Below are 22,191 nucleotides of genomic sequence, written 5' to 3' on the forward strand. Positions count from 1 at the left end.
GACCGGCCTCTTTTAATAATTTAAAAACTTGTTCGAGGTCATTAATGTGTTGTTCCAACGTACTACTCGTTATAATTATATCATCTAGATAAATTAAAGTTGATTTTCCTAGGACAGGCTTTAGAACAATGTCCATAGCTCTCTGGAATGTTGATGGGGCCCCACACAACCCAAAGGGCATGCGTAAAAATGCATAAGTGCCCGATTTTGTTATAAACGCGGTTTTGTGTATATCTTCGGGTCTCATAGCTATTTGATAGTAGCCAGACGTTAAGTCCAAAGTAGACATATATCTTGTCGATTTGATCTGTCTAATGATCTCGTCTATAACCGGCAAAGGGTAAACTGGAAATTTAGTAATGCTATTTAATTTTCTGTAATCGATAGCAAACCTCCAAGCCCTTTTTATCCGAAGGAGGAAACTCGTTCTTTTTCCTACATAGTACGACTGGACTCGCGTACTCATTATTTATGGGCGTTATTATTTTATTCTTTAACATCTCCTGAATATGTTCTTCGATGATTAGGTCTTTTTGTTTATCATAACGATAGTCCTACAAGGTTTTTCGGCATTTAATTGAATCTTGTGAGTCACGATCTGGCAGTTTCCTGGTTTTTCTGAAAACAAATGAGAAAAATTACTCACCACTTGCTGTATTGCTTTACTTTCCTGGTCATTCAGATGGCTAAGGTCCAATTCAGGTGTCTCCACAGGTTCCACCACCCTCTGGTCCATCTCCAACACCACGGAACTATCTTGAAAATTTAATTTGGCCCTCGCGGCCCTTAGAAAGTCCATACCTAAAATAAGAGAGTGTTGCAGGTGTTTCACCACAAAAATTAATACTTTGAGATTTTCCTCTTTTACCTGTAAGTTTAATGATAATTTCCCGATGCAGTGACATGTTTTTCCTTGCGCCGCTATAATTTCCATATTTCTGGTTTTAAATAGTCGTATCCTATAAAAAATTTTTTTGAAGAACTTTTCACTCATAAAATTTCCTTCTGCTCCTGGAGGGCTTCTACTGGTACATCGCCAACCAGGACTTGTATAATTGGTAGCTGTGAGTTTTTTACGATGACCGTGTTTAAATGTCTATTTGAGGGTTTTTTTTAAACTTCCGGGGTCTGGACCCTCCCTTTCACAGGCCCCTCTAGTCGTTTAAAGCTTTCCTTTCAATCTGTGTCTTCTGGGTAGGCGGATGTTTATTTTCAAATTTTCTTTTTGGGCCTTGACCTTCGAGTTTCGATGCGTTAGCTTGATAGTTCTTTCCCCCATATGAGCGATTTCCATTTCTGGTTTCCTCCTTCCTTCGGGTATGTTGAGAATATGTTTCCCCTCTCGCTTTTTCCGCTATTCTGCGATTTTGAAACTTCACCGCCAATTCGAAAAGTTCCTGCAATGTGCTTGGGTTTCTAATTTCAAAGTAGTCTTGGACAGCGGGTAACAATCTTGGTAATATTATTTCAATTATCTCCGCATCGGGTTTTTTTCCGTACAGCATATCCGTTAGCTTGATTTTTCGTAAAATAAAGTCCGTCAATTCTGCTGTATCCCGTTGATAGAAACTATATAGCTCGGCTTCCAGCCGTGCGCGATCTTTCACTATGGGGAAGGCCTTTACTAACGATTTTTTGAAATTTTCAAATGTATATGTCGGGCTTCCAAATTCACCTAGTAGAAATTTTCCTATGTTTTTCCACCATAGCGCGGCCTGTCCTCTTAGTGCTGATGTGGCGATGGCCACTTTTTGTCTTTCAGGCACAGGGTAGAGCTGAAAGTGGTTTTCTAGACCTTCGAGAAATACCGCCACCGAAATTTTTCCGTCGAAATGGACGTTTGGCTTGATTGATGCTCTCAAAGTCTGGACCAGGAATCCAAATCCTTCTAACTGAGTTGTCATTTCTTGGTGTTGTCCAGCGGCTTCCATCCAGTTTTCGGCCATTTCAGTTCGATAAGTGTTCGGGCGCCAATATAACGTTGCGCGCCTCCAACTTGCACGCAACCAAGAGGTGACTGTGAAAACTTGTATAAAAGATAGAGCCTTGTGAAGGGTTTAAGTCACTTTTTATTCAACGTAATAAATTACAATTGCGTCCTCTTGACGCTTACAGACTGTGCCAACTTGGCAGTCAAATAAAAATAATAACCTGAAAAGAAAGTAAAGACAAGATTCTAACTACGAGGCTCTCTAAAATAACTAACTCACCGCGTTTTATAATACCGCTGCTAATTCAGCAGACTTGAAGCTCACTGGAACGATTACCACTACTTCCCGCCAAGCACATAGGCCGCAACGCGGGGTTCTTCAATTCTCGCTAACTACCTCCGCGCTCGCTAAGTAAGAATAACACACACCGAACTTGTTTCCTCTCTATTTAAATCATAATACTTCCGCTGATAGTTTGAATGCTTGCGCGTTCTACTAAAATTTACATATTCTGGCATTGGCAGTTCCAGGGGAAAGTAAGGCTTGACAGGAAAGATAGTTTAAACTTAAAATAAATGTTAGTTAAAATAAATATAAACCCTACAATGTCCTCAAGAATATATGAAAATATATTATGCCTACAAGAACCACATCAGCATCTTGTTGAGTCTATGCTGAAAGAATATCGTTTGCAATCGAAACTAATGCTAATTAGAGAGCCTTCTAATATTCTGTCCGCTCAATGTATATATGTATGATTAAAGAATTACACAATTTTCCTCAGCTTTTGTATTCCATTAAATCGGAATGCACTATGAAACAGAATGTTTATTTTTTATTTGTTATGTTGAATTAAAGTTTTTTTTTTTTTTTTTTTTTTTTTTTTTTCATATTTTCTTTGACTTTTCTTCATAAAATTGAAGACATATTATGATTTTGGAATACCGAATCGATAATGAAAGTGAAATTTTTTGTCTTTAATTCAAATATAATGAAACCGAAATTCTTTGTTTTGAATTCAAATATAATATTAAATGTCTTTTGGGTAGTTTCGCTAATTGAACATGGCAAAGCACATGAGAGCTAACTGTGCAAGAAGATAAGTCTTCGTGAAGAACATAAACTGAGTCATTTTCACGTTAGGAAAATTGCTTTATCGTCTTTTTTGCCAGAAATAAATCATCGGAATTCAAAGATGTTGTCCTCTCAGACACTACTGAAATAAATTTGTAGCAGTATGATAAAATGTCACCGACTCAAGGCCTTGTCCTGGTGTTAGCAACCCATCGGCTGCACATACATACATATAAATACACAAGAATACATATGGATATACAAGGTGATTCATTACCTCGTGTACAAACTCTTGGGAGTGGTAGGATACTCAAAGAACGAATTTGAATCAGATAGTTGTAGAGACATTAGGTATTTTGGAAGCGGGAAAGGCGAAAAATTAACAACGCCTTCGCCGGGAAACGAACCGGGGACCTCTCAATTACGCGTGCAAACCACTACACCACGAAGGCTTGCTAAGAAGGCGGGAGATATACCTTATATAGTAATGCAAAGTCGGAAACGTGATCACAACGCGATATAGGGAGTTGTTTGGGAACCGGTCAAACGTCAGCACAGAAAAACCTTCATTCGGTAACCGTAAGCAGAAGTATAGATACAGCTTTGAAGCAAAGCTGGCACAATGTGCATTACCGGAGGCACATAAGGTATAGCCGCACCATCCCCAAATTTGACGAAGAACACTCATTTACTCTACTGGAAGCGTCTGAGATTACAACTAACATCCCAGGAATAGACGATTCATCCAAATGCAAAATCTCAGGCTAAAGCCAAAGCAGATAAGGTAGGAATAAGAGTTGCTTATGGATGTGTCCAACAACTAGTTTTATGTAGTAAATATATATGGCCAGATCAAGACATAATGTTATTCTTATAAAACAACTTAGCAAATGGCAGTGAATGCAAATACTAGCAAAATAAAATAGAACAGGAAAAAATAAATAAAAAAAGAATCTGAAAGCTTGTCAGATTTAATATTACGCCCAAAGGGGCGCTTTTTTAATGTTTTGTGTGTTACCTTTATATATTAAATACCATGTTCTTCGCACTTAAACCATAAAATTCAATTCAACTCCAATATCGCAAAATAATTTAAAAGAACATATCTTTAGAATTTCTGATACACAGTCTCGCGGGCTGGAGATAAAAATGTTTTTTATTTCGTACAGTGTTGCCATTGCTCGCTTTGAAATCGTTGAATTTCTTAACAAATTCCAAATTTCAAATTTTGTCTTCAGATGCCTATGTTCGAGTGAAATAATGCCTTACTCAAAATTTTATGTCTCTAAGTACCATTTTTTTCTCACAGTGCGAGAAACATACGCACATTCATGCAGATTCTTCATTAGTTATTTTTTAATATAATGTGGGCTGTAATATTTGGTGGCAACAATTTGAAAAGTAAAACGCCGTTTATAGTGAAACGCCACAAAATGCCAAAACGTTTTCTCCGTTTCATATTTCATACTACAAGCAGCTCTAACAGTTATCTGCCAGACTACCTTATTTTTAGAGAGCTAATTGTGTGATATAATTTAACTCTTAAATATAAAATTACTAAACTTTACTGCAAACTGCACCTAAATTTTGTGAACTTAAATATCATCTGAAATCTGACGAGTTATTAAATGAATGAATGAATTAGTAAAGTTAGTTATTAAATGAAACGCCACAAAATGCCAAAACGTTTTCTCCGTTTCATATTTCATACTACAAGCAGCTCTAACGGTAATCTGCCAGACTACCTTATTTTTAGAGAGCTAATTGTGTGATATAATTTAACTCTTAAATATAAAATTACTAAACTTTACTGCAAACTGCACCTAAGTTTTGAGAACTTAAATATCATCTGAAATCCGGCGAGTTATTAAATGAATGAATGAATTAGTAAAGTTTTCCAAAATATTTTCAAGCTCCAAATTAGTTTATTTTCATTTCTCATATATATATATGTATGAGAATATATATATGACATATTACCGCGCGTTGGGAAAAGAAGCGATATAATTGAGACTTGCTAATTTTTTTTTAGATTATTGAGCTGGATTATTCTGTTAGTGAAATTACGTTTAGAGGCTCAATTATTATCGTTTGACGAAACGCGTTGTAGGTATTAATTTGATTCGAGTTTTGAGCCGCTTTTCCCTTGATAAATCCGGCTCAAACCTCGAGTTAAGCTATTTACCATTTATTGCAAATATTTTTGTGTACATATTTACTGTGTATTTGAAACGCATTTAATTTTTACAAGAGGTTTTTTTTTTTTTTTTTAATTCTTTGTACGTTAAAATTTCTTTATTTTTTATCACCCATTTTTGATTTTGAAGTCATCTCGATTTATAAATTTTACATTTAGTTCTTACGAGATAGCTTTTATTACTTTAATATTGCTTCTAATTGCGACATGATTTTACAATTCTGCTAAGGAACTATAGTGTGAAATGATTCTTTTTTAGCATTAGCTTTTAAACATTCCTCTTGCTTATTAAATTAAAAAATTTTGCAGCTCAATTAGAAAAATTCTTGACCACTAAGGTCCCGTTTTAAGAGGTAATTAGGAAAAACTGTCTGAAGGAAGTTCTGTTCATCCTAAATAAATTTTCTCATCTATCAATAATCAAAAATTTTTATAGGTGGTATGTGGAAACTATTTGATCGTCTTCCTCCTGCAAGTCTAAGAACATACTTGAAAAATTATCTAGACATCACAACTCCTCCGACAAGTAGTTTACTTTACCATTTGGCAGAGATGGCAAGTAATCCATGGGATAAATACAGGTTGAAAAGATTATCAGAGGCAAGATAAAGTTTGATTTTTTAATGAATTAACTAAAATTTGTTTTTTGCTGCATATTTTCTGAGACTTTATCAAAAATATAAAGAGTGTTCAAATGAAAAGGTACGAAACGTCGTAACAAATAAACCGGTTGAAATCTGAATATGCCGCTTTGGCATGAAGTAGTGAGCTATTTAAAAACTCGAATGTAGTGTCCAGCGTGGTTTTGCGCATGTGCAGGCGCACGTACATGGCGCAGGAGAGAAATAGGCAACTGTGTGTTCCGTCCAATTAATGGGGCAGTGAGTGTGAGGACATCATGTCGTTCACATGACCAAATTCGACAATGGAGGAGCAGCAAGGTGCTATCAGATTTCTGACTATAGAAGAGTTTAAACCGGCGATATTCATCGCCGGATGGTGATCGTATACGAGAGAGACTGTGTCTGACAAGTCAGTCAGAAAGTGGAATGCCAGTTTTCGTGAAGTTCTATAGTATTTGTGTGATGACCCGAGACCAGGCCAGGCAAACACGGTAATCGCATCCGAACTCATCGACAAGATAAACGACTTGGTGAGGAATAGCATCTCAAACGAAAACGCTTCAATTCGGACAACGAATTGAAGGACACAGTGGAGAACTGGCTCCTGTCACAACTACAGAAATTCTGGGACGAGGGAATTCTTCGGTTCGTGAAACAGTGGGATAGTTGTGCTCAGGCCTCTGGTGGTTGCTTGTGAATAGACTTCAATATATCCACAGCATCGTTTCGTACCTTTTTATTTGAACACTCCTTATATATGTGTGTGTGTAATAAATATTGTGATCTTTAAGTCAATAAATATTTCATAAATTTGTGTTTGAACGAATTTGCATTGTACTGTAATGCAATTAATACACAAATGCGTGAATTTGCGGGAAGGCTTAAATTTAATGGTACTTATATATCTTCCTATCGATCATTTTCAACAAAAAAAATACTATCGTCAAATTGGCGATTTAGTACCAGTAATGGATGAACGTGATTTTACAACACATTCATAAAATCGTCACTTTGATTTTATCTGACCGAGAAAAAAATTACAATTTTGGACCTTTTTCCTACAGAGCAACAAGTAGTGGAGTGTTTACAAAATTACGTGATTAGTTATATTGGTGCGCATATTCAAAAAATTATAGACTCTGAAGTTCGGGAAAATATCGCAATGTAGGATACCGCGAAACAGCCGGTTGTTTATCACAGGTCACCATTTAGATTCGTATTTGAACGATTTTATGCGGCTCGGTATTCACAAAGAAGATGGATGTGTGGTTGCTATTTCAAATGCCTTTAAGAAATTTTGGATGCTGTATTCGCAAGTTATCTGTATCTGTTGATTTTCTACCAGGGGTCGATTGCAGGGCATACCCTGGTGTTCTGGCTAAGACCTGTACTTTGACAGAATCGCCTCCTGGGGTACAAAATCAAACTTCACAGTGACTGGTACCATTGATTCTTCGGTGGTAAGTCATTCTCGGCAGGGACTGTACTGTTACTATTTTGTCTGCCCCTTACTATTTTGTCTGCCTCTTGGGGGTACGTTGCTTGCATTGTTTGGTATTGAAGGTTATCTTTGTGGGTTTGGCTCATCTTTGTAAACATTGGGGGATAGTCTTTGACCTGACTTCGCTCTCTTTGTATGCGACTGCTATTGCCGGTCACCACTGACTTGTGCGCCATAAACTTTGACTGTGTGCAATTTTGTCCTCCCGGGTTGACTGGTGGTTATGTTTTCTTGGATCGTCTCTACGAGTTGGGGCATAAATAACCTTGTTAAGGGTTACAAATAGCCCAGATCTATGACTCCCTTCTACCTAGTGTACTTTATCTGCTGGTTGCCTAATTAGAACGATCTGTGATTATTTAACTAAATAAAGAACGATCTGCTCATTCACACTTTCGGTAGAATTGTTGCCGTAAATTTGGAGGAATTTCCGCCAACTTACACGGCCCATAAAAATTAGGTAAGTACCAATTTTATGCAGATTTTTAATTGAAATTACGCCCACTAGTTAGCTTAATATCTAGAAATCTTAAATATCCCTCTTTTGTTCACCTGCACAAGCTGACTGAAGACACAATTGAATAAAAGAATCATAATTTATTCTTATTTTTAGGTTACTGATGATTATCAGGAGTGGAAGGCCTACAAATACCCCCACCTCGCAGAGGTATTAGAAGAATTTCCGTCCATCCACTTAGACCCTACTCTTTTGGTTTCCGAATTACCTCTGCTTCAGCCACGGTACTATAGTATCAGCTCATCCAAACTGGCAAATTCGAATGAAGTTCATATCACAGTGACTTTGGTATCCTATAGGATGCAAGGTATGACATACATTTTAAATTTATCCCGTTTTCATAACGAAATAAGTTAGCCGACGAATTAATGAAGATATGCAAAAATTAACATTTGTAAGTGAAGAAAATAAATGGTAATGAATCTTCAGTATCAGTTGTCACCCAAATAAAAGTATATTCAAATCAAATCACTAAAACCGTGTTATTTTGATTTTCGTTCATAGTGTTAAGGGCATCTTGTTATTGTAATTGTGTTTTGATAACTCCGTGTTATTCTTGTGACTGCTCTTCCTGGTTTGAAAATGGCCTAGATGAGATCCGCTAATTCACTGTAGCCAAGGCAGAAAAAAATTCGCTTCTGGTTGCACATTTTATAGATGATAGTGTGAATTTGCCCAGTTCCGTTCCAGTTTTGATGTTGAACACCTAGGGGAAGAGTCTAACGGTCTTTTACCCTCTTTGCATGTCACCATCCTCTCGAAAGGACTTTCAGCTCAATAGGTAAGTGCTGCCCATGCAGCAAGGATAATCTACATTTATAAACAACAATGCCTTCTCCGGGATTCGAACTCGAACCGATTGCGTTTGCAAGATGCCTCCTCTGCAGCTATACTGAACAGGAAGAATGATAATTTTATAATAGTCAGACTATAGGAAATCTTGTTACTGATTTACACTTTCCCCCCTGAACATGACACCAAATTAGTGTTGAAGACATACAGTATATAAAGATGGTATTTACATTGACGTAAAGAATTTGGTCATTGAGTCGTATGCAAAGCCTAACTTTTCATTTCTCAAGATGAGTTTTAAACAAAATTTCACGTGAAATAAACTCATCTAAAACTGGCATTGGACAATTCTAAAAAGAACTGAATTGTATCTGCAGGCTGCAGAAGGTCAATTTCAGTACCTTCTAGTGAGATTGTTCTTACTGAACTTCCGATCCACCAGTGGCCTAGCTGCAAAACTGCTGAACTCCTAAACCCAACCCGCCATCAAGTCCCGGAGAACGAACGGGCTGGCTTGCTTGGGAGTTAATCGAGACTTGTTCTTATATGTAACGAGAATATTAGCCACTTTTCTTTCAAACACCCTCTGTGAAGGCGTCTTTTTCCTGAAGCATATAGCCTTCGCATCCTTTGTAGTAATCTAAAGAGAACATTCTTAAAGCGTGTGAGTATACTTTCATTTGGGATACTTTGTTTATTTGTAGAATATTATTGATTTTATTGATTAAACAAAATAGTCAAAGTTCTTATTTACAAGTTTTTTGATAACATGATTTGCGGTGTTAGTTTTCGTAATAAAGCAGTTGCATGAATTCTGAAATAAAGCATCTATACTCAACTTCTAATTATACTTATTATTTCATAAAATCTTAAAGATGCTGCACTGGAAGATTTGAATATGATTATTGTGTACTCTTTTTCTAGACAACAAAGGGCCAGTACATCAGGGTGTTTGCACTTCTTACCTGAATAATTTCCCAACCGAAGAAATACCTTGCTGTATTAGAAGGTTAGTAAACGTTATCGTTATTGTTTTAAAAATGAACATTCAGTGCTTCAAGTAGCTACTACATTTTCATATATCGGACCCTCCGAGCGTTACGAGTTTTGACCTGAAATTTCAAAGTTCCTTAAAATGTCATGAATAAGTGGTATTTTTTTTTATTTTAATTAAAAAATGAATCTCTTATTTTGTATCTTGATTCCTTTTCTTCCAATATACATCCAAACCGAAATCAAATACATTAAAAGCTAGCAGAAATTTTTATTTGTAATAAATATAGAAGGCAGCCTTCTATACGGAATTTTCCCGCCGTAACGCTGAGAGGATCCTTTTGCAGATCATCTGATAGACTTCAATTCCCATTTTTATTTCTGCATCATTATTATGAGAAATGTTTCTAAATGCAAAGACAATTTTTTTCTTGTTGGCCATTTTAAGGTCCTGGAATGGATCGGTAAGGTAAAGGAATCCGCAATAAATAACAGAATTATCAGTATTGTGCACCGAAAAATCTGCCTTCTCGCCCGCTGGGCGAATTGCTTGTTTTCCGTAGAAAGAGTATTTTAATTGTAAAAATCTTTTCAACTGCATTTAATGTTTAACATTTTTTTGTATATTTCAATTTTCAATAAAGATATTTTGAGGTTATATGTATTTTCGCCTTGCCGCGAAATGAGAAATGAATTAATTGAATGATAAATATATCTCTAATGAAATTCGAGGAAATAAATTTAAATGAATTGCAGCAAAAAATGCGTATAACGTGATATTCCGTACAAGGAAGTCATTTGGTTTACCCATCAGATTTTTTATACCAGAAAGTTTTCTGCTTACTCATTAATTCAATACTTGAAAATAAAATATATATGTTCACTGATGTTAATTTAAAAAAAAAAAATGTTGCTTCATATTGTAGTTCAATTTTATTCTAATCTCAGATTGAAACTTTTGATTACAGTGCCACAAGATTTCGACTTCCAGAGGATCCGATGGCACCTGTTATCATGGTGGGTGCCGGAAGTGGCATCGCTCCTTTCAGAAGTTTCTGGCAAGAAAGGGAGGCCATGATAAAGAAACAACCGTCAGAAAACAAATCTTCAAAACAATGCTTTGGTGCCATGTATTTGTTTTTCGGTTGTCGGCAGTCTACAGTTGACAATCTTTATAACGAAGAACTGGCAACTCTGGTCAAGGAAGGAGTAATTGCAGGTGTCTTCACGGTATTTTCTAGAGAACCTGGTCAACCGAAGGTGAGCAGACAAAATTTGAATTTACAAACAGCGGATGACAGATATGTTTCTTAAATGTAAATTTCAATATATACCACTTGTGTTAAGCAGTTATTTACAAAACCATTAGAAATGAATATGTCTCCAATTACACTGTTTTCTTATTTAGGATTTGGTTACGTTACGTTATTTGATTATGGCAAAGCCTCGAGAGCTATCTGCCTAAAGGGAGGGATGCCTTCGCGGAGGACTTTCTAAGGAAAACTGTCTCATATACACGTTACACATGGGGAAAACCACGAAAACGCCCATGCAGCCAGCCCGTTCGCGGGATTCGAACCTCGGACCGAACTACCAGTGTTCAGCGACTTTACCGCTCGGCCGCTGGTGGGCCCATTTAGGATTTGGAAACGCAGAATGTCATCTTGTTCCATGGTCACATGTAAAAAGTATTTCAGAATATTTTAAAATGTGTGATGCTATGATAGTACTATCGCACAGGAAATGGGCCAAAGTAGAAAAAAGGAAAAGACAATTAACAGCCAACAGCTGAAGAGTTTGAAAGTTTTGTATTCCAAAACTGATTAACCTACACACATGACCACAGTATAGGCCTCCCAACCGGTATAGTGGTTAGCGTCGCTGACTGAACCCGTGCCGAAGGACACGGGTTCGAATCCGGAAGTTGGCATGGATTTTTGTAAATGTATAGTGTCCGTGCGGCATGTGATACTCTAAATATACGGCGAATCGAAAGTTTTCTCGAAAATTTGGTGCTAGGGGAAGAGGGATGGGAGACCCTCGGACCCATTCCCCCCTCCCCCGGGGTGCTCTTCAGCAAAATTGGGAACAGAACTGAGCTAAATCACACTGTTACCTATAAGGTGCTCAAGGCTGTTGCCAACGGCAGGAGTAAACTTACGTTTCTTGCCACGAGGAATTTCGTGGGCTTGGGCTGACTATAGATTACACAAGCGAGCATTAGCAACAACAATACAATAAAGTTCTTGTGGCTGAAGGAGAAATTGCGAAAGAATTACTTCTGTCAGTGTGGAAAATTAAGCAACATCAAAAATGTAGCGTAAGTCTTTTCTTGAAGTAGAATTTGGTTGCAAGATTAAACCATGACGTCAGCGTTTTCTTAAAAAGTATGAAAGTGCAACACGATGCACGCATTTTAAATGGAACACGCTGAAAATGACTGTTCTCAAGCTGAAGAGTTTATTCAAAATAATCTTACTGCTCGCAAATCCATCAATGATATTGAAACTGTGAAATTCTCAGACACTTTTGTTAGCACTCATTAGCCTCAAATCATAGATCTTAAACTGACAGACGGGCATCCTTTTTATAACTCTGACTTATGAGAATCTTTGTGTTCCTATTTAAAAATGCATCTACATGAAATTTCTTTCGACTTGGACATCATTTAAAGGTAAACTTGGTTCTGTCTGAAGCATAAGAACTTTTATATAAAAGCAGGCTGGTGTCTGGTTGCTCCACAGAAATGAGGCCATCGTAACTACAGCGAACACTATTCAATAGCTTGCTATCAAAAGGAAAATGTACACTGAGCAAAAATAAAAATGGGACAGTTCTACATCTCCCGTTCTACTGGGTCGATTGGCGAAATTTAACTTGCGTTTTTCTTGTCCCGAAAACGCGACTTAGGATATGTATTAGATTTATACACAGCATTGTTCTCATATAGGTATTTTAATACAAAATCGGACTTTTTCTGAAAACACACGCCAATTGCTTTCCATATTTCGATTCTAAGGCTCACATTATGCCAAACTGCCAAGTTTTGTAAAAATCGCACGAGTAGTTTTTGAAACATGAGCTCTCAAAATTTTAGCACCTCCATGGTACTTGAATTTGGTACATATTTATTAATATCTATTTTTTTATTAAACTTATTTGATTCTTCCTTTCCCATCTCGAAATTGAGGTTCATTCTAAATAAAATTCGCCTATTTTTTATGATTTATTTTTAAAATTTGTATTTTGAAATATATTTATAAAGTTTTCGAAAAGGTTTTGAATCATAGCCTACAACATTTTTACCATGATCTTAAAACGGATGTATTTCTAAGCATATCTGCAAAATTTAGAGTTTTTTTTATTTAAAATTTCCTACGATATACTTTAATTTACATAGTGGAGCGTTTTGAAGTTATGCATGTTTGTTATAAACGGTAGCAGCGCCAACTGTGGTTTACGCACTTTGTTAAAATTATTTGAAAGTAATGAAGGACGGCCATTTTTCTGCTCGTGTACAATGAAAAAAAGGAAAGGCAAATAAATAGATTGCTATAAATTAAGAAGTTCGCCCAGTGAATTATTCTTGGAGCAAACTGAAAAAAATGCGCCAAGATAAATGCTTGAATTTTTCCGTAAACTTCGCACCAAATGTTAATAAATTTAATATTTAGGCATAATTTGAGTCGTAGAATCGAATTATGGAAAAACCTTGGCTCGTCATTTAAAAAAAAAAGTCCGATTTTGCGTCAAAATACCTATTTTAGAACAATGCTATATATAAAACTAATATATATCCTAAATCACGCTTTCGAGACATGAAAAACGCAATTTGAATTTCGTCAATCGGAGCAGTAAAACGGGAGATATAGAACTGCCATATTTATATACCAATAACGAATTTTTTTCTTATACGGAGATGTTTCAAGTTCGAGTGAGAAAAAATGTTGCGAAACGAATCTTTTCAAAATTTTTATTATTATTATTATTATTATTATTATTATACTAATAAGTTCTTTCATCAAAGTTGATTTTGTTTTCGAACATGTAAACATTTCATCATAGTTGATTTTGTTTTCGAAAAAGTATAAAGTACCTAACAGAATGGAAATAACTTCATAGAAATAATTTCTTCACATTTTTTTTTTTTTTTTTTTTTTTTTTTTTAGAAAAAAACTTCATCGAATAATTTAGCCAATAAATCAAAAGTAAATCGGTTTCTTTCCTCAGAATGTTTTTTTTAACACAAACTTCAATGTTTTTTTTTAACTTATTCTGCTATTTATTTAGTAGGATTTGAAGTATGTTCTCTAAATATATCAAATATTATAGTTTATGTAAAATAAATTTATCTTTATAGAATGATTCCGTTTTGAAATTAGTATCATACTTATCTTTCTCTGCTGCCGCTTCTAGATTTTGAATACATATCCATTCATTTGTCTGTTCTGCAACTACCAATGTTCTTCGCTTAGCTCACTAGTTCTTCGCCTAGCTGCTTCCGGAGTTAGAATTTCGCGAACGGGATGGCTGCGTGGGCGTTTTCGTGGTCTTCTCCATGTGTAATGTGTATACGAGCTAGTAGCGTAGATTAAGTTGGCGTAGATCAAGATTAGTCAAGAACTCAAACGATTTCGACGGCAAACATGCACAGGTCCTTATTCATAAGCAGCAAAGAAACCTGCAAGACTGAGTCTTACAGATTTCTTTACTCCTGAAGAAGAGGAACCTGTACCTGGTTTCCCTCGAAATTGATTGTTTTATTAACTAAATCTACGCCAAACACAAGATTGCTGCTTTGCCAATTTTAAGCCTTTTAATATTTTGCCATAATTAGCTAAGTAAACCTCCCGTCTCAGATACCTGAAATATCCTGAAATAATAATGAGTCAGACATCTGAAAGAAACCTTAATCAAAACACAATAGTTTCCAAATATTTTACAAATTTAGACAGTTATTAATTTTTTTCAATTTCAGGTGTATGTCCAAGACAGACTTAAAAAGGAGTCTAAGCTGGTTTTGGATTCTGTATCTGAAGGAGGTCATATATACGTATGTGGTGACGCCGTAATGGCGGCAGATGTCCGGTCTGCATTTGAAAGTATCCTGCTTGCAGGAAATGCTATAACCATCGATAAACTCCAGGTTTGTGTTTTAAATAAATTATAAAATGTAAGATCAGATTACAACTTCTACTATAGTGAACTATAATGTACCGTATTTACTCGCGTAATAGTCGCCCTCACGTAATAGTCGCATCCCCGTTTTGAAGCAGAAAAAATCGTCAAAGTGTACATAATAGTCGCACCTAGATTTTCCACGATGAAAAATTGGCAAATAAAGTGCGACTATTACGCCAGTAAATGCGGTATAACTTTCCCTTACCATCTAACGGCTTCGACAGAAGTTAATCTAATGCTTATCGAGTCGCCTATGGTAAGGTTAACTATTAAAACAAGATTAGACTTAAATGTAAAAACTTAAACGGAACTTAAAACACTTTTGACAGATGTTACAAAACTTAACATGATAACAAACTCAAACGAGCACTTCTCAAACTTGTTGGCTTTTTGGTTTTATGTTGAAATTCCGGTTTTGTTACAACGATATCCTAAGCTCAAGTTTGATTCCCGTATGACACAAATTGACAGAGATATTTAATTTCGGTTTACCAGCGTCCGAGCGGTAAAGTCCCTAACACTGGTAGTTCGGTCCGAGGTTCGAATCCCACGAACGGCATGAGCCTATTCGTGGTTTTCTCCGTGTGTAACGTGTTAATACGAGCCAGTTTCCCTTAGAATGTCCTCCAAGAAGGTATCCCTCCCTTTCGAATAGTGCCTTAGGGCGAAACACGTAAATAATAGTAGTATTTAATTTCAACATTTGCAATTTTAAATGTCATTTTCGACTCGCTTTGACGGATCGGTTATTCAAGTTAAAAATACTCGTGGAAATAACTTTAAATGAAGTGCAACAAAATGTGTGTATAATTTAATATACCGTACAAGGAAGTCATGTGATGTCCACATCATATTTTTAAAAAGATTTTGATGCTCTCATCTTTTTCTTTTATTATTATTATTATTGTTATGTCTTAAACCAAGTACAACTTTGAATGCATCAACTACATCACTAACGTAATTTATCACAGTTAAGCGGCTGAAAATTCTGATTTATTATTTTTCAAACGTAAATTGATAAATGTTATAGAATCTGAAAACAAATAATTTTGAATATTTGAGTATAATATTTGGCATATTTGGCAACAGTTACATGAATCAACATTTGGGCTGCTTCATTATTAAATACAACTAAGAATGTTGCATTTGTATCTGTGTTTTAAAAAGGTCCATGTAAAAAATATCGAAATCGTAGAAATATTTACACGTAATTATAAAATAGCTTTGCAATAAATATTTCATACATAGTATTTATCTCAATTTTAAGTTTCTTTCTGTCCGTTTAAGTAATATATATGTAGTATATTCTTTTAACGGTGTTCAGATTTTAACATATTATTAGAAAGAATGCCTTAGTAAAAATTATTTGCTGGAATAGTCTTTAAATTCAATCCACGCGTTTTTCTAAATTTTTGTAATGTTCTCAATTTAGGTAAAACTAGTAGAAGTACCCGAGGCCAGTTAAGTTAGACTAACAGTAATGTGTCCAACAACAGAGAGGGAGCGATACCGCTGTAATCCTTCTCTAAAAACGATGAAAAAATACGATTCAGAGTCATACATTTTCCAGCCTGATGCGATATGGAACCCACATAAAAAATTTCGATACAAAAATATACTAGTTCTCTCTCATTACATCAGCAACAATGGCACGCAGTTGTTAGTGATTTTTGTCTTTCTAATTAGATGGTCTAAAAGCTATAAGCAATATTTCACCTATATTCAATTTTAGTCGATTAAATGTGGCAAAAAAAATGGATCATAATTAATCAGAAATCAATAACGCAAACAAACACGCAGACATTCTTCTTTATATATATATATATATATATATATAGATTACAGAAAGAAATGAAAATCAATCTACAGTGCGAAATCTATCGAATAATGCTATTGACGAAAATCGGTTTAACTTAAAACTGTAATAGATAATCAGTACATTACAGTTATTATTGCACTTAAGATTAGTGGACTCAAGATTAGTTATTAGTGCATTCGCTTCTGTCGACTAAATACAGATGAATTATAGTTCACCACATCATAGATCGAGCGCCATTGTAAAAGCAATTACACGTTTTGAAGCAGGAAACATAAAAATCAATTGTGCCTCCCTGGGACTCAAACCAGGAGTCCTCCCGGGCGTACTAACCACTTACGACTCGAGAACACGTACAGGAAATGCCATAATTCGTCACAAGTTTATAATAAATTATTGTGGTCAAATTCAGACCTTTGTAAAATTTAGACGAAACTGAATCTTAGACTGAAGCTTTTTTAATAGAAGAAAATCTATCCCACCAATGGCAGAACGGTAGATTCGCTTAACAATGGTAGTTCGGTCGGTCGGAAGTTAGAATTCCGCTAACGAGCTGGCTGCATGAGCGTTTTCGGGGGTTTCTCCGTGTTGTTGTCGACTAATGCTCGCTTGTCTAACCTATAATCAGCCAAGCAGATACGTCTGTCGTTGGCAACAGCTTTGAGCATCTTACAGGTTACAGTGCGATTTAGCTCAGTTCCGTCCGCCATTTTTGATGGAGAGCACCCCGGGGGGACGTTTCCGAGGGTCTTCCACCCCTCGTTCCCTACCACCAATCTCTCGAGAGGACTTTCGGCTCGCCGCATATTTAGAACGCCCCATCTCGCACGGACACTATACATTTACAAACATCCATGCTTCCTCCGAGATTCGGATCCGGGCCCTTCGGCACGGCAGTCAACGACGCCAATCGGCTGTAGGCTTTCCCCATGTATAACACCTAGACGAGCCAGTTTCTCATAGAAAATTCTCCACGAAGCATTCCTCCACTTAGGCCCTCGAGTGCTTTGCCGTAATCGAATAAACCAAACCAAACAAAACCACTAGAAGAACTCTAAGCCTAAATTTTCCCTCCTTACAACTTCCAAGCAGGCATTATTTTCTTTTATATATTGCTTCTATATAACGTTTGTCGCAATGATAAACAACTCTGTAATTAAATTCTGTCTTGTTGCGTAAGAAATCTTGTTACATTTGCTGAAGAAAATGTGTTTACTTCTTCATAGCACTTCTCTGTCAAGGTTACAAAGTTAAAAGCATCGTCTAATTTATTTTCTCTTGTGAGGAAAACTTATGTTTTGCCTTTCATTGATGTCTGGTATTTGTTCAAATATTTAAGAATATTATTCCTCAAATAAAGAATGAATAAAATTTATCAAATCGTAGTTAAATGGTACTATTTATCAACGAAAAAAAATTCATAAGCAATAGCGTTTACGTCACGCTTACTAGTAATGAAAGTTTTTTTTCGTCTTATTTTCAGTCTAAAGGGGCAATTGGCTCAGAAGGACTTTTCATTTCGTTTTGGCATTTTGCGTTGAAAACGAATCACGGCGAATCACTTTTCAAATTGTTGCCATCAAATATTATCACACTGTATTATATTTAAAGAAATTAAATAATGAAGAATCTGCATAATGTATATATATTTCTCACATTGTGATTAAACAACGATACCTAGAATCATCCAATTTCGAATAACGTAATCCTCCACCGTATATGGACACCTGGACACCCTAATTTTGAATTTGAAATTTTTTTATTATCTACTCCATGTTTTGTAACACTTTAACGAATTTTTGATTAACAAACTCAACGATTTTAAAGCGATCAATGGCAACACTGTACAGAAAAACAAAAACATTTTATCTCCAGCACGCGAGACTGTGAATCGGAAATTCTAAAGATACGCTAATTTTAAAATTATTTTCAGATATTGCTGTTGAATTGAATTTTATAGTTAAGTAACACACAAAACGTTAAAAAAACGCAACTTTGGGCGTAATGTAAAATATGAAAGCTTTCAGATTTTTTTTTTTTTTTTTTTTTTTTTTTTTTTTTTTTTCAGTTTTTGTTAAATCTTTGGTATCCAAATTAGCATAGCTTGTATTTAAATAATTGGTTTTGATTTTTTTTATCATAACATTTCTTTTAATTGTTAATTCCAAGATTTTCGATTTTTTCAGTTAATGTAATATACTTCAAATGTACTTCAAAACCTGACTGAAAATTTCATTTTTTCAGGAAAACGGACGTTATCATGAAGATGTCTTTGGAATTCTGCACAGAAAATAAGCAAAGATATAAAAATATAATTTAGATCACATCTGTTGTGATATTACTTGTTTTTTAAACGTGCAGCACAAACTGTGATGAATTTTAGACTTAGGTTATATTTCACGTTTCTAGGTATTTCCCGTTTTAAATATAATGTGGATTTTTATATGTGTGATACGCATCATGTAGAATGCGATGCATAGCAAATACATCTGTATTTTTGAATAAATTTTTAATTTTGTACGAGAGTTTTGTTTAATTAGGTATAAATCTGGGTACTTAAAGCATTAACGCAATTCTCTTGGCGCATTTTGGCGATTTTTTACAGATGAAAAGGTCAAAATTACTTCTCGGGTGGAAGCTGGCAGTTTCCTCGCCCTTTTTTTAGATATCGGTATGTATCGTAATTCGGTAACCATTATCAGCATATGAAAAGAAAACATACTTTAGCAATTTAAAATATAAATTTGAATTATTAAATAAGGATGTGATACATTAAAAAAATAAAACAATTACAAATATGTAATACATTTGAAAATAAAACACTTGCAACTATGAGATACATTTAAAAAATAAAATACTTACAAGCTTCTTCATATCTTTCTCAATTATTTCGTGGGATTCTTCTCCTGAAGTACACAACGGTCTGTTTTCGCTTTAAAAAAATCACAGATTTGCAGAGACTCGTCTTCGTGCAATCCTCGGGTAACAGTGGCGTTCTACCCTTTAAAAAGTTTTCAGCAAAATGCTGTATTTCTGGAAATTTTTTACCACAGTTTCTTCCAAGGCTGGCAAATTCAACAAAGGCATATTTTAAAACTTAAGGCAAAAAATATCCCCAATTGTTCATAAAAAGTATTCGAACTTGGGAAAACAAACAAAAAAGAACGCAAACGAAAATGGCGGTGTTTGCTTGATTGAAGAATTGTTATGAGTATGGTTGCCGGATGAACGGTTATGCGCATGGTTGCTAGAGTTTGGCACATTCTGAAAATTTGGCGATTTCTACTAAGGTATTTGTGTTAATACTTAAGTACCTAAACCAAACGGAGAGAGCTACAGTTATGCATGTGAGGAAACGGTATAGTAAGGCGACTACGCCCGACTAATGCGAACGACAGCAGCGCCCCTAGTGGCAAAGTTTGGAAGATAGATATTGCAAATCGAAAACGAAAAGACATATAACAAATTTTCCAATTAGAAAGTTTTAAGGCATCAATTAATTAGTACGAAATGACATTTCGTTCACACGTATAAGATAAATTGCCGCCTGTATACCCAAAGGTGTTCGCAATTAATACGCGACGATTCAACTCTGCATATTCACTTTTCGGAAATGTAACGGTGCACAGCTACAGATTGCGACGTTGCACTGTACTGTAACGTCTGTTAAACTTTAATTTCAGATATATTTAAAGTTTTAGTTAAAAAGGTATTTGCTTTCGGTTCATACAAACTCGCACATAATCTCAAATCTCGTAGCTTGCTATCATTGTGTGACAATTTGGCTTTCGTGTTTTTTTTTTTATTATTTTTTTTTTTTTTTTTTTTTTTTTTTTTTAGTTCAAAGGGATTTTGTCCCTGAAGGACTATTGTTTCCGTTTTGCGATTTCGAAATCGAAATCGAGTCAATGGCTAGGCGGAAATTAGTAGCCAACCGCTACTTTAACCGTCTCTGTTGGTAAATTGCCCTAAGGCGTTGGTACTTAAGTTTTTAATTAAGGCGATTTACGCCGCGCCAACTAGGCGAAACTTGTCAAATTTTGTGAAATGTAGGTGGAGTAAGGGAGATGATTGGCAGGAGCCTGTCACGTGGGTGGTCACCAGCTTACGCGTACAATGAGAAATATTGGAAATATTAATAATTATCAAGTTTAGAAACAGGTTATCTAGATTGGAATAATTAAACTAATATCGCGATCTAAATGAAGACAAATGGCACAACTAAGTGCAACAGATTAGCTAAACAAAATATTCAAATTCATCCTTTCTGTAAAACACAGATTGGACAGTGGTAGTCACGTGGGAGTCACCCTCCCGTGAACTGTCCACAGCCCAATGCATCTTGAAATAGTAGATATCACAATTCAGTGAAGTCTTGGTCTGAGAAATTAAACACTAAAGTTCTTGTACAACACTGAGGCCCATGAGTTACTGTAACTATACACTATGTAGTACATATTGGGACGGCGGTATTTGAGCGAAGTGGCAAATGGTGAAAAACATTTTACACTAGCAATAAATAATCAGAGCTTTGAAGATCCAGGTTTTGCGATTTTGTAGCGATTCACTATAAATAGCGAATCACTTTTCAGACTGTTGCCACAAAGTATTATCGATATTATCGAGTTATATTTAAAGAAATTAAATAATGAAAAATCTGCATAAATGTATGTATATTTCTCGCATTGTGATAAAACAACGGTACATAGAGCCATCGAATTTTGAAAGACGTAATCCCCTGCGAATATGGGCATGTGGAAGACCAAATTTGGAATTTGGAATTTGTTTTATTATCGATTTCATATTTTTTAAAACTTTAACGAACTCAACGATTTAAAAGCGAGCAATAGCAACACTCTACGGGGCAAAAAAACTTTTTCATCTCCAGCGCGCGGAACTGTGTATCGGAAATTCTAAAGATAGGCTCATTTTTAAATTATTTTGCGACGTTGCTGTTGAACTGAATTTATGGTTTAAGTGCAAAGAACATGATATTTAATAAATAAAGGTACCACACAAAACGTTAAAAAAACGCCCCTTTGGATGTAATTTAAAATCTGAAACCTTTCAGATTTTTTTAATGGTGTGTGTGATGTTATCAGACTGTATTGACGTAAGTACATATCTTTTTCAATAAAAAGGTGCGTATTTCTTAACATAGTTCGACTACCTCATCCGTGACCATGAGCGCAAACACACATGCGCCTTCGGACCGAATTATTCACAAAATAGGATAAAAGGGTGGGTATTTTTTCAAATCGAGGAGTATAAATTCTCTCTTTCCGGAGAAGAGACGACTTTCACGTGACCTTCCACGCCGCAGCAAGTAATAACCTCCCCTTTTGAAAGAGTCTACGTGTTTTGGCAGAATGCCAGCGAAGGTTGCGTTTAAGACGGTCAAAATATACCTAAGGCTATTTCTTTTAAACGTTTACACAAAATGAAGTGCATCTATAGCAACATAGCAGAATTAGACATTTTTCAGAAACGTGATACAAAAGAATGAAACTAGACCATTTGTATGTTAATGATTTATTTAGTTCTACATCAACTCTTTCAACACACA

At 35.5% G+C, this 22,191-nt stretch overlaps 1 protein-coding gene across 1 annotated transcript in view; it reads left to right on the plus strand.

The window, feature by feature from the left end:
- Positions 1-19,145, plus strand: part of LOC118194050 (nitric oxide synthase, inducible-like) — a 66,730-nt gene extending 47,585 nt beyond the window's left edge. Inside the window, exons 15-20 of the mRNA XM_035365237.2 lie at positions 5,639-5,802; positions 7,940-8,150; positions 9,560-9,644; positions 10,597-10,888; positions 14,607-14,774; positions 18,870-19,145. Of these exons, the coding sequence (XP_035221128.1) occupies positions 5,639-5,802; positions 7,940-8,150; positions 9,560-9,644; positions 10,597-10,888; positions 14,607-14,774; positions 18,870-18,920 (971 nt within the window). The 3' untranslated portion in view covers positions 18,921-19,145. The remainder of the gene's footprint in view (positions 1-5,638; positions 5,803-7,939; positions 8,151-9,559; positions 9,645-10,596; positions 10,889-14,606; positions 14,775-18,869) is intronic.
- Positions 19,146-22,191: the final 3,046 nt, after the last annotated feature.

The sequence above is a fragment of the Stegodyphus dumicola genome, chromosome 1 (assembly GCF_044657685.1).
Source record: "Stegodyphus dumicola isolate Sdum_Otavi_A_Nest chromosome 1, ASM4465768v1".
NCBI classification, from domain to species: Eukaryota; Metazoa; Arthropoda; class Arachnida; order Araneae; family Eresidae; genus Stegodyphus; species Stegodyphus dumicola.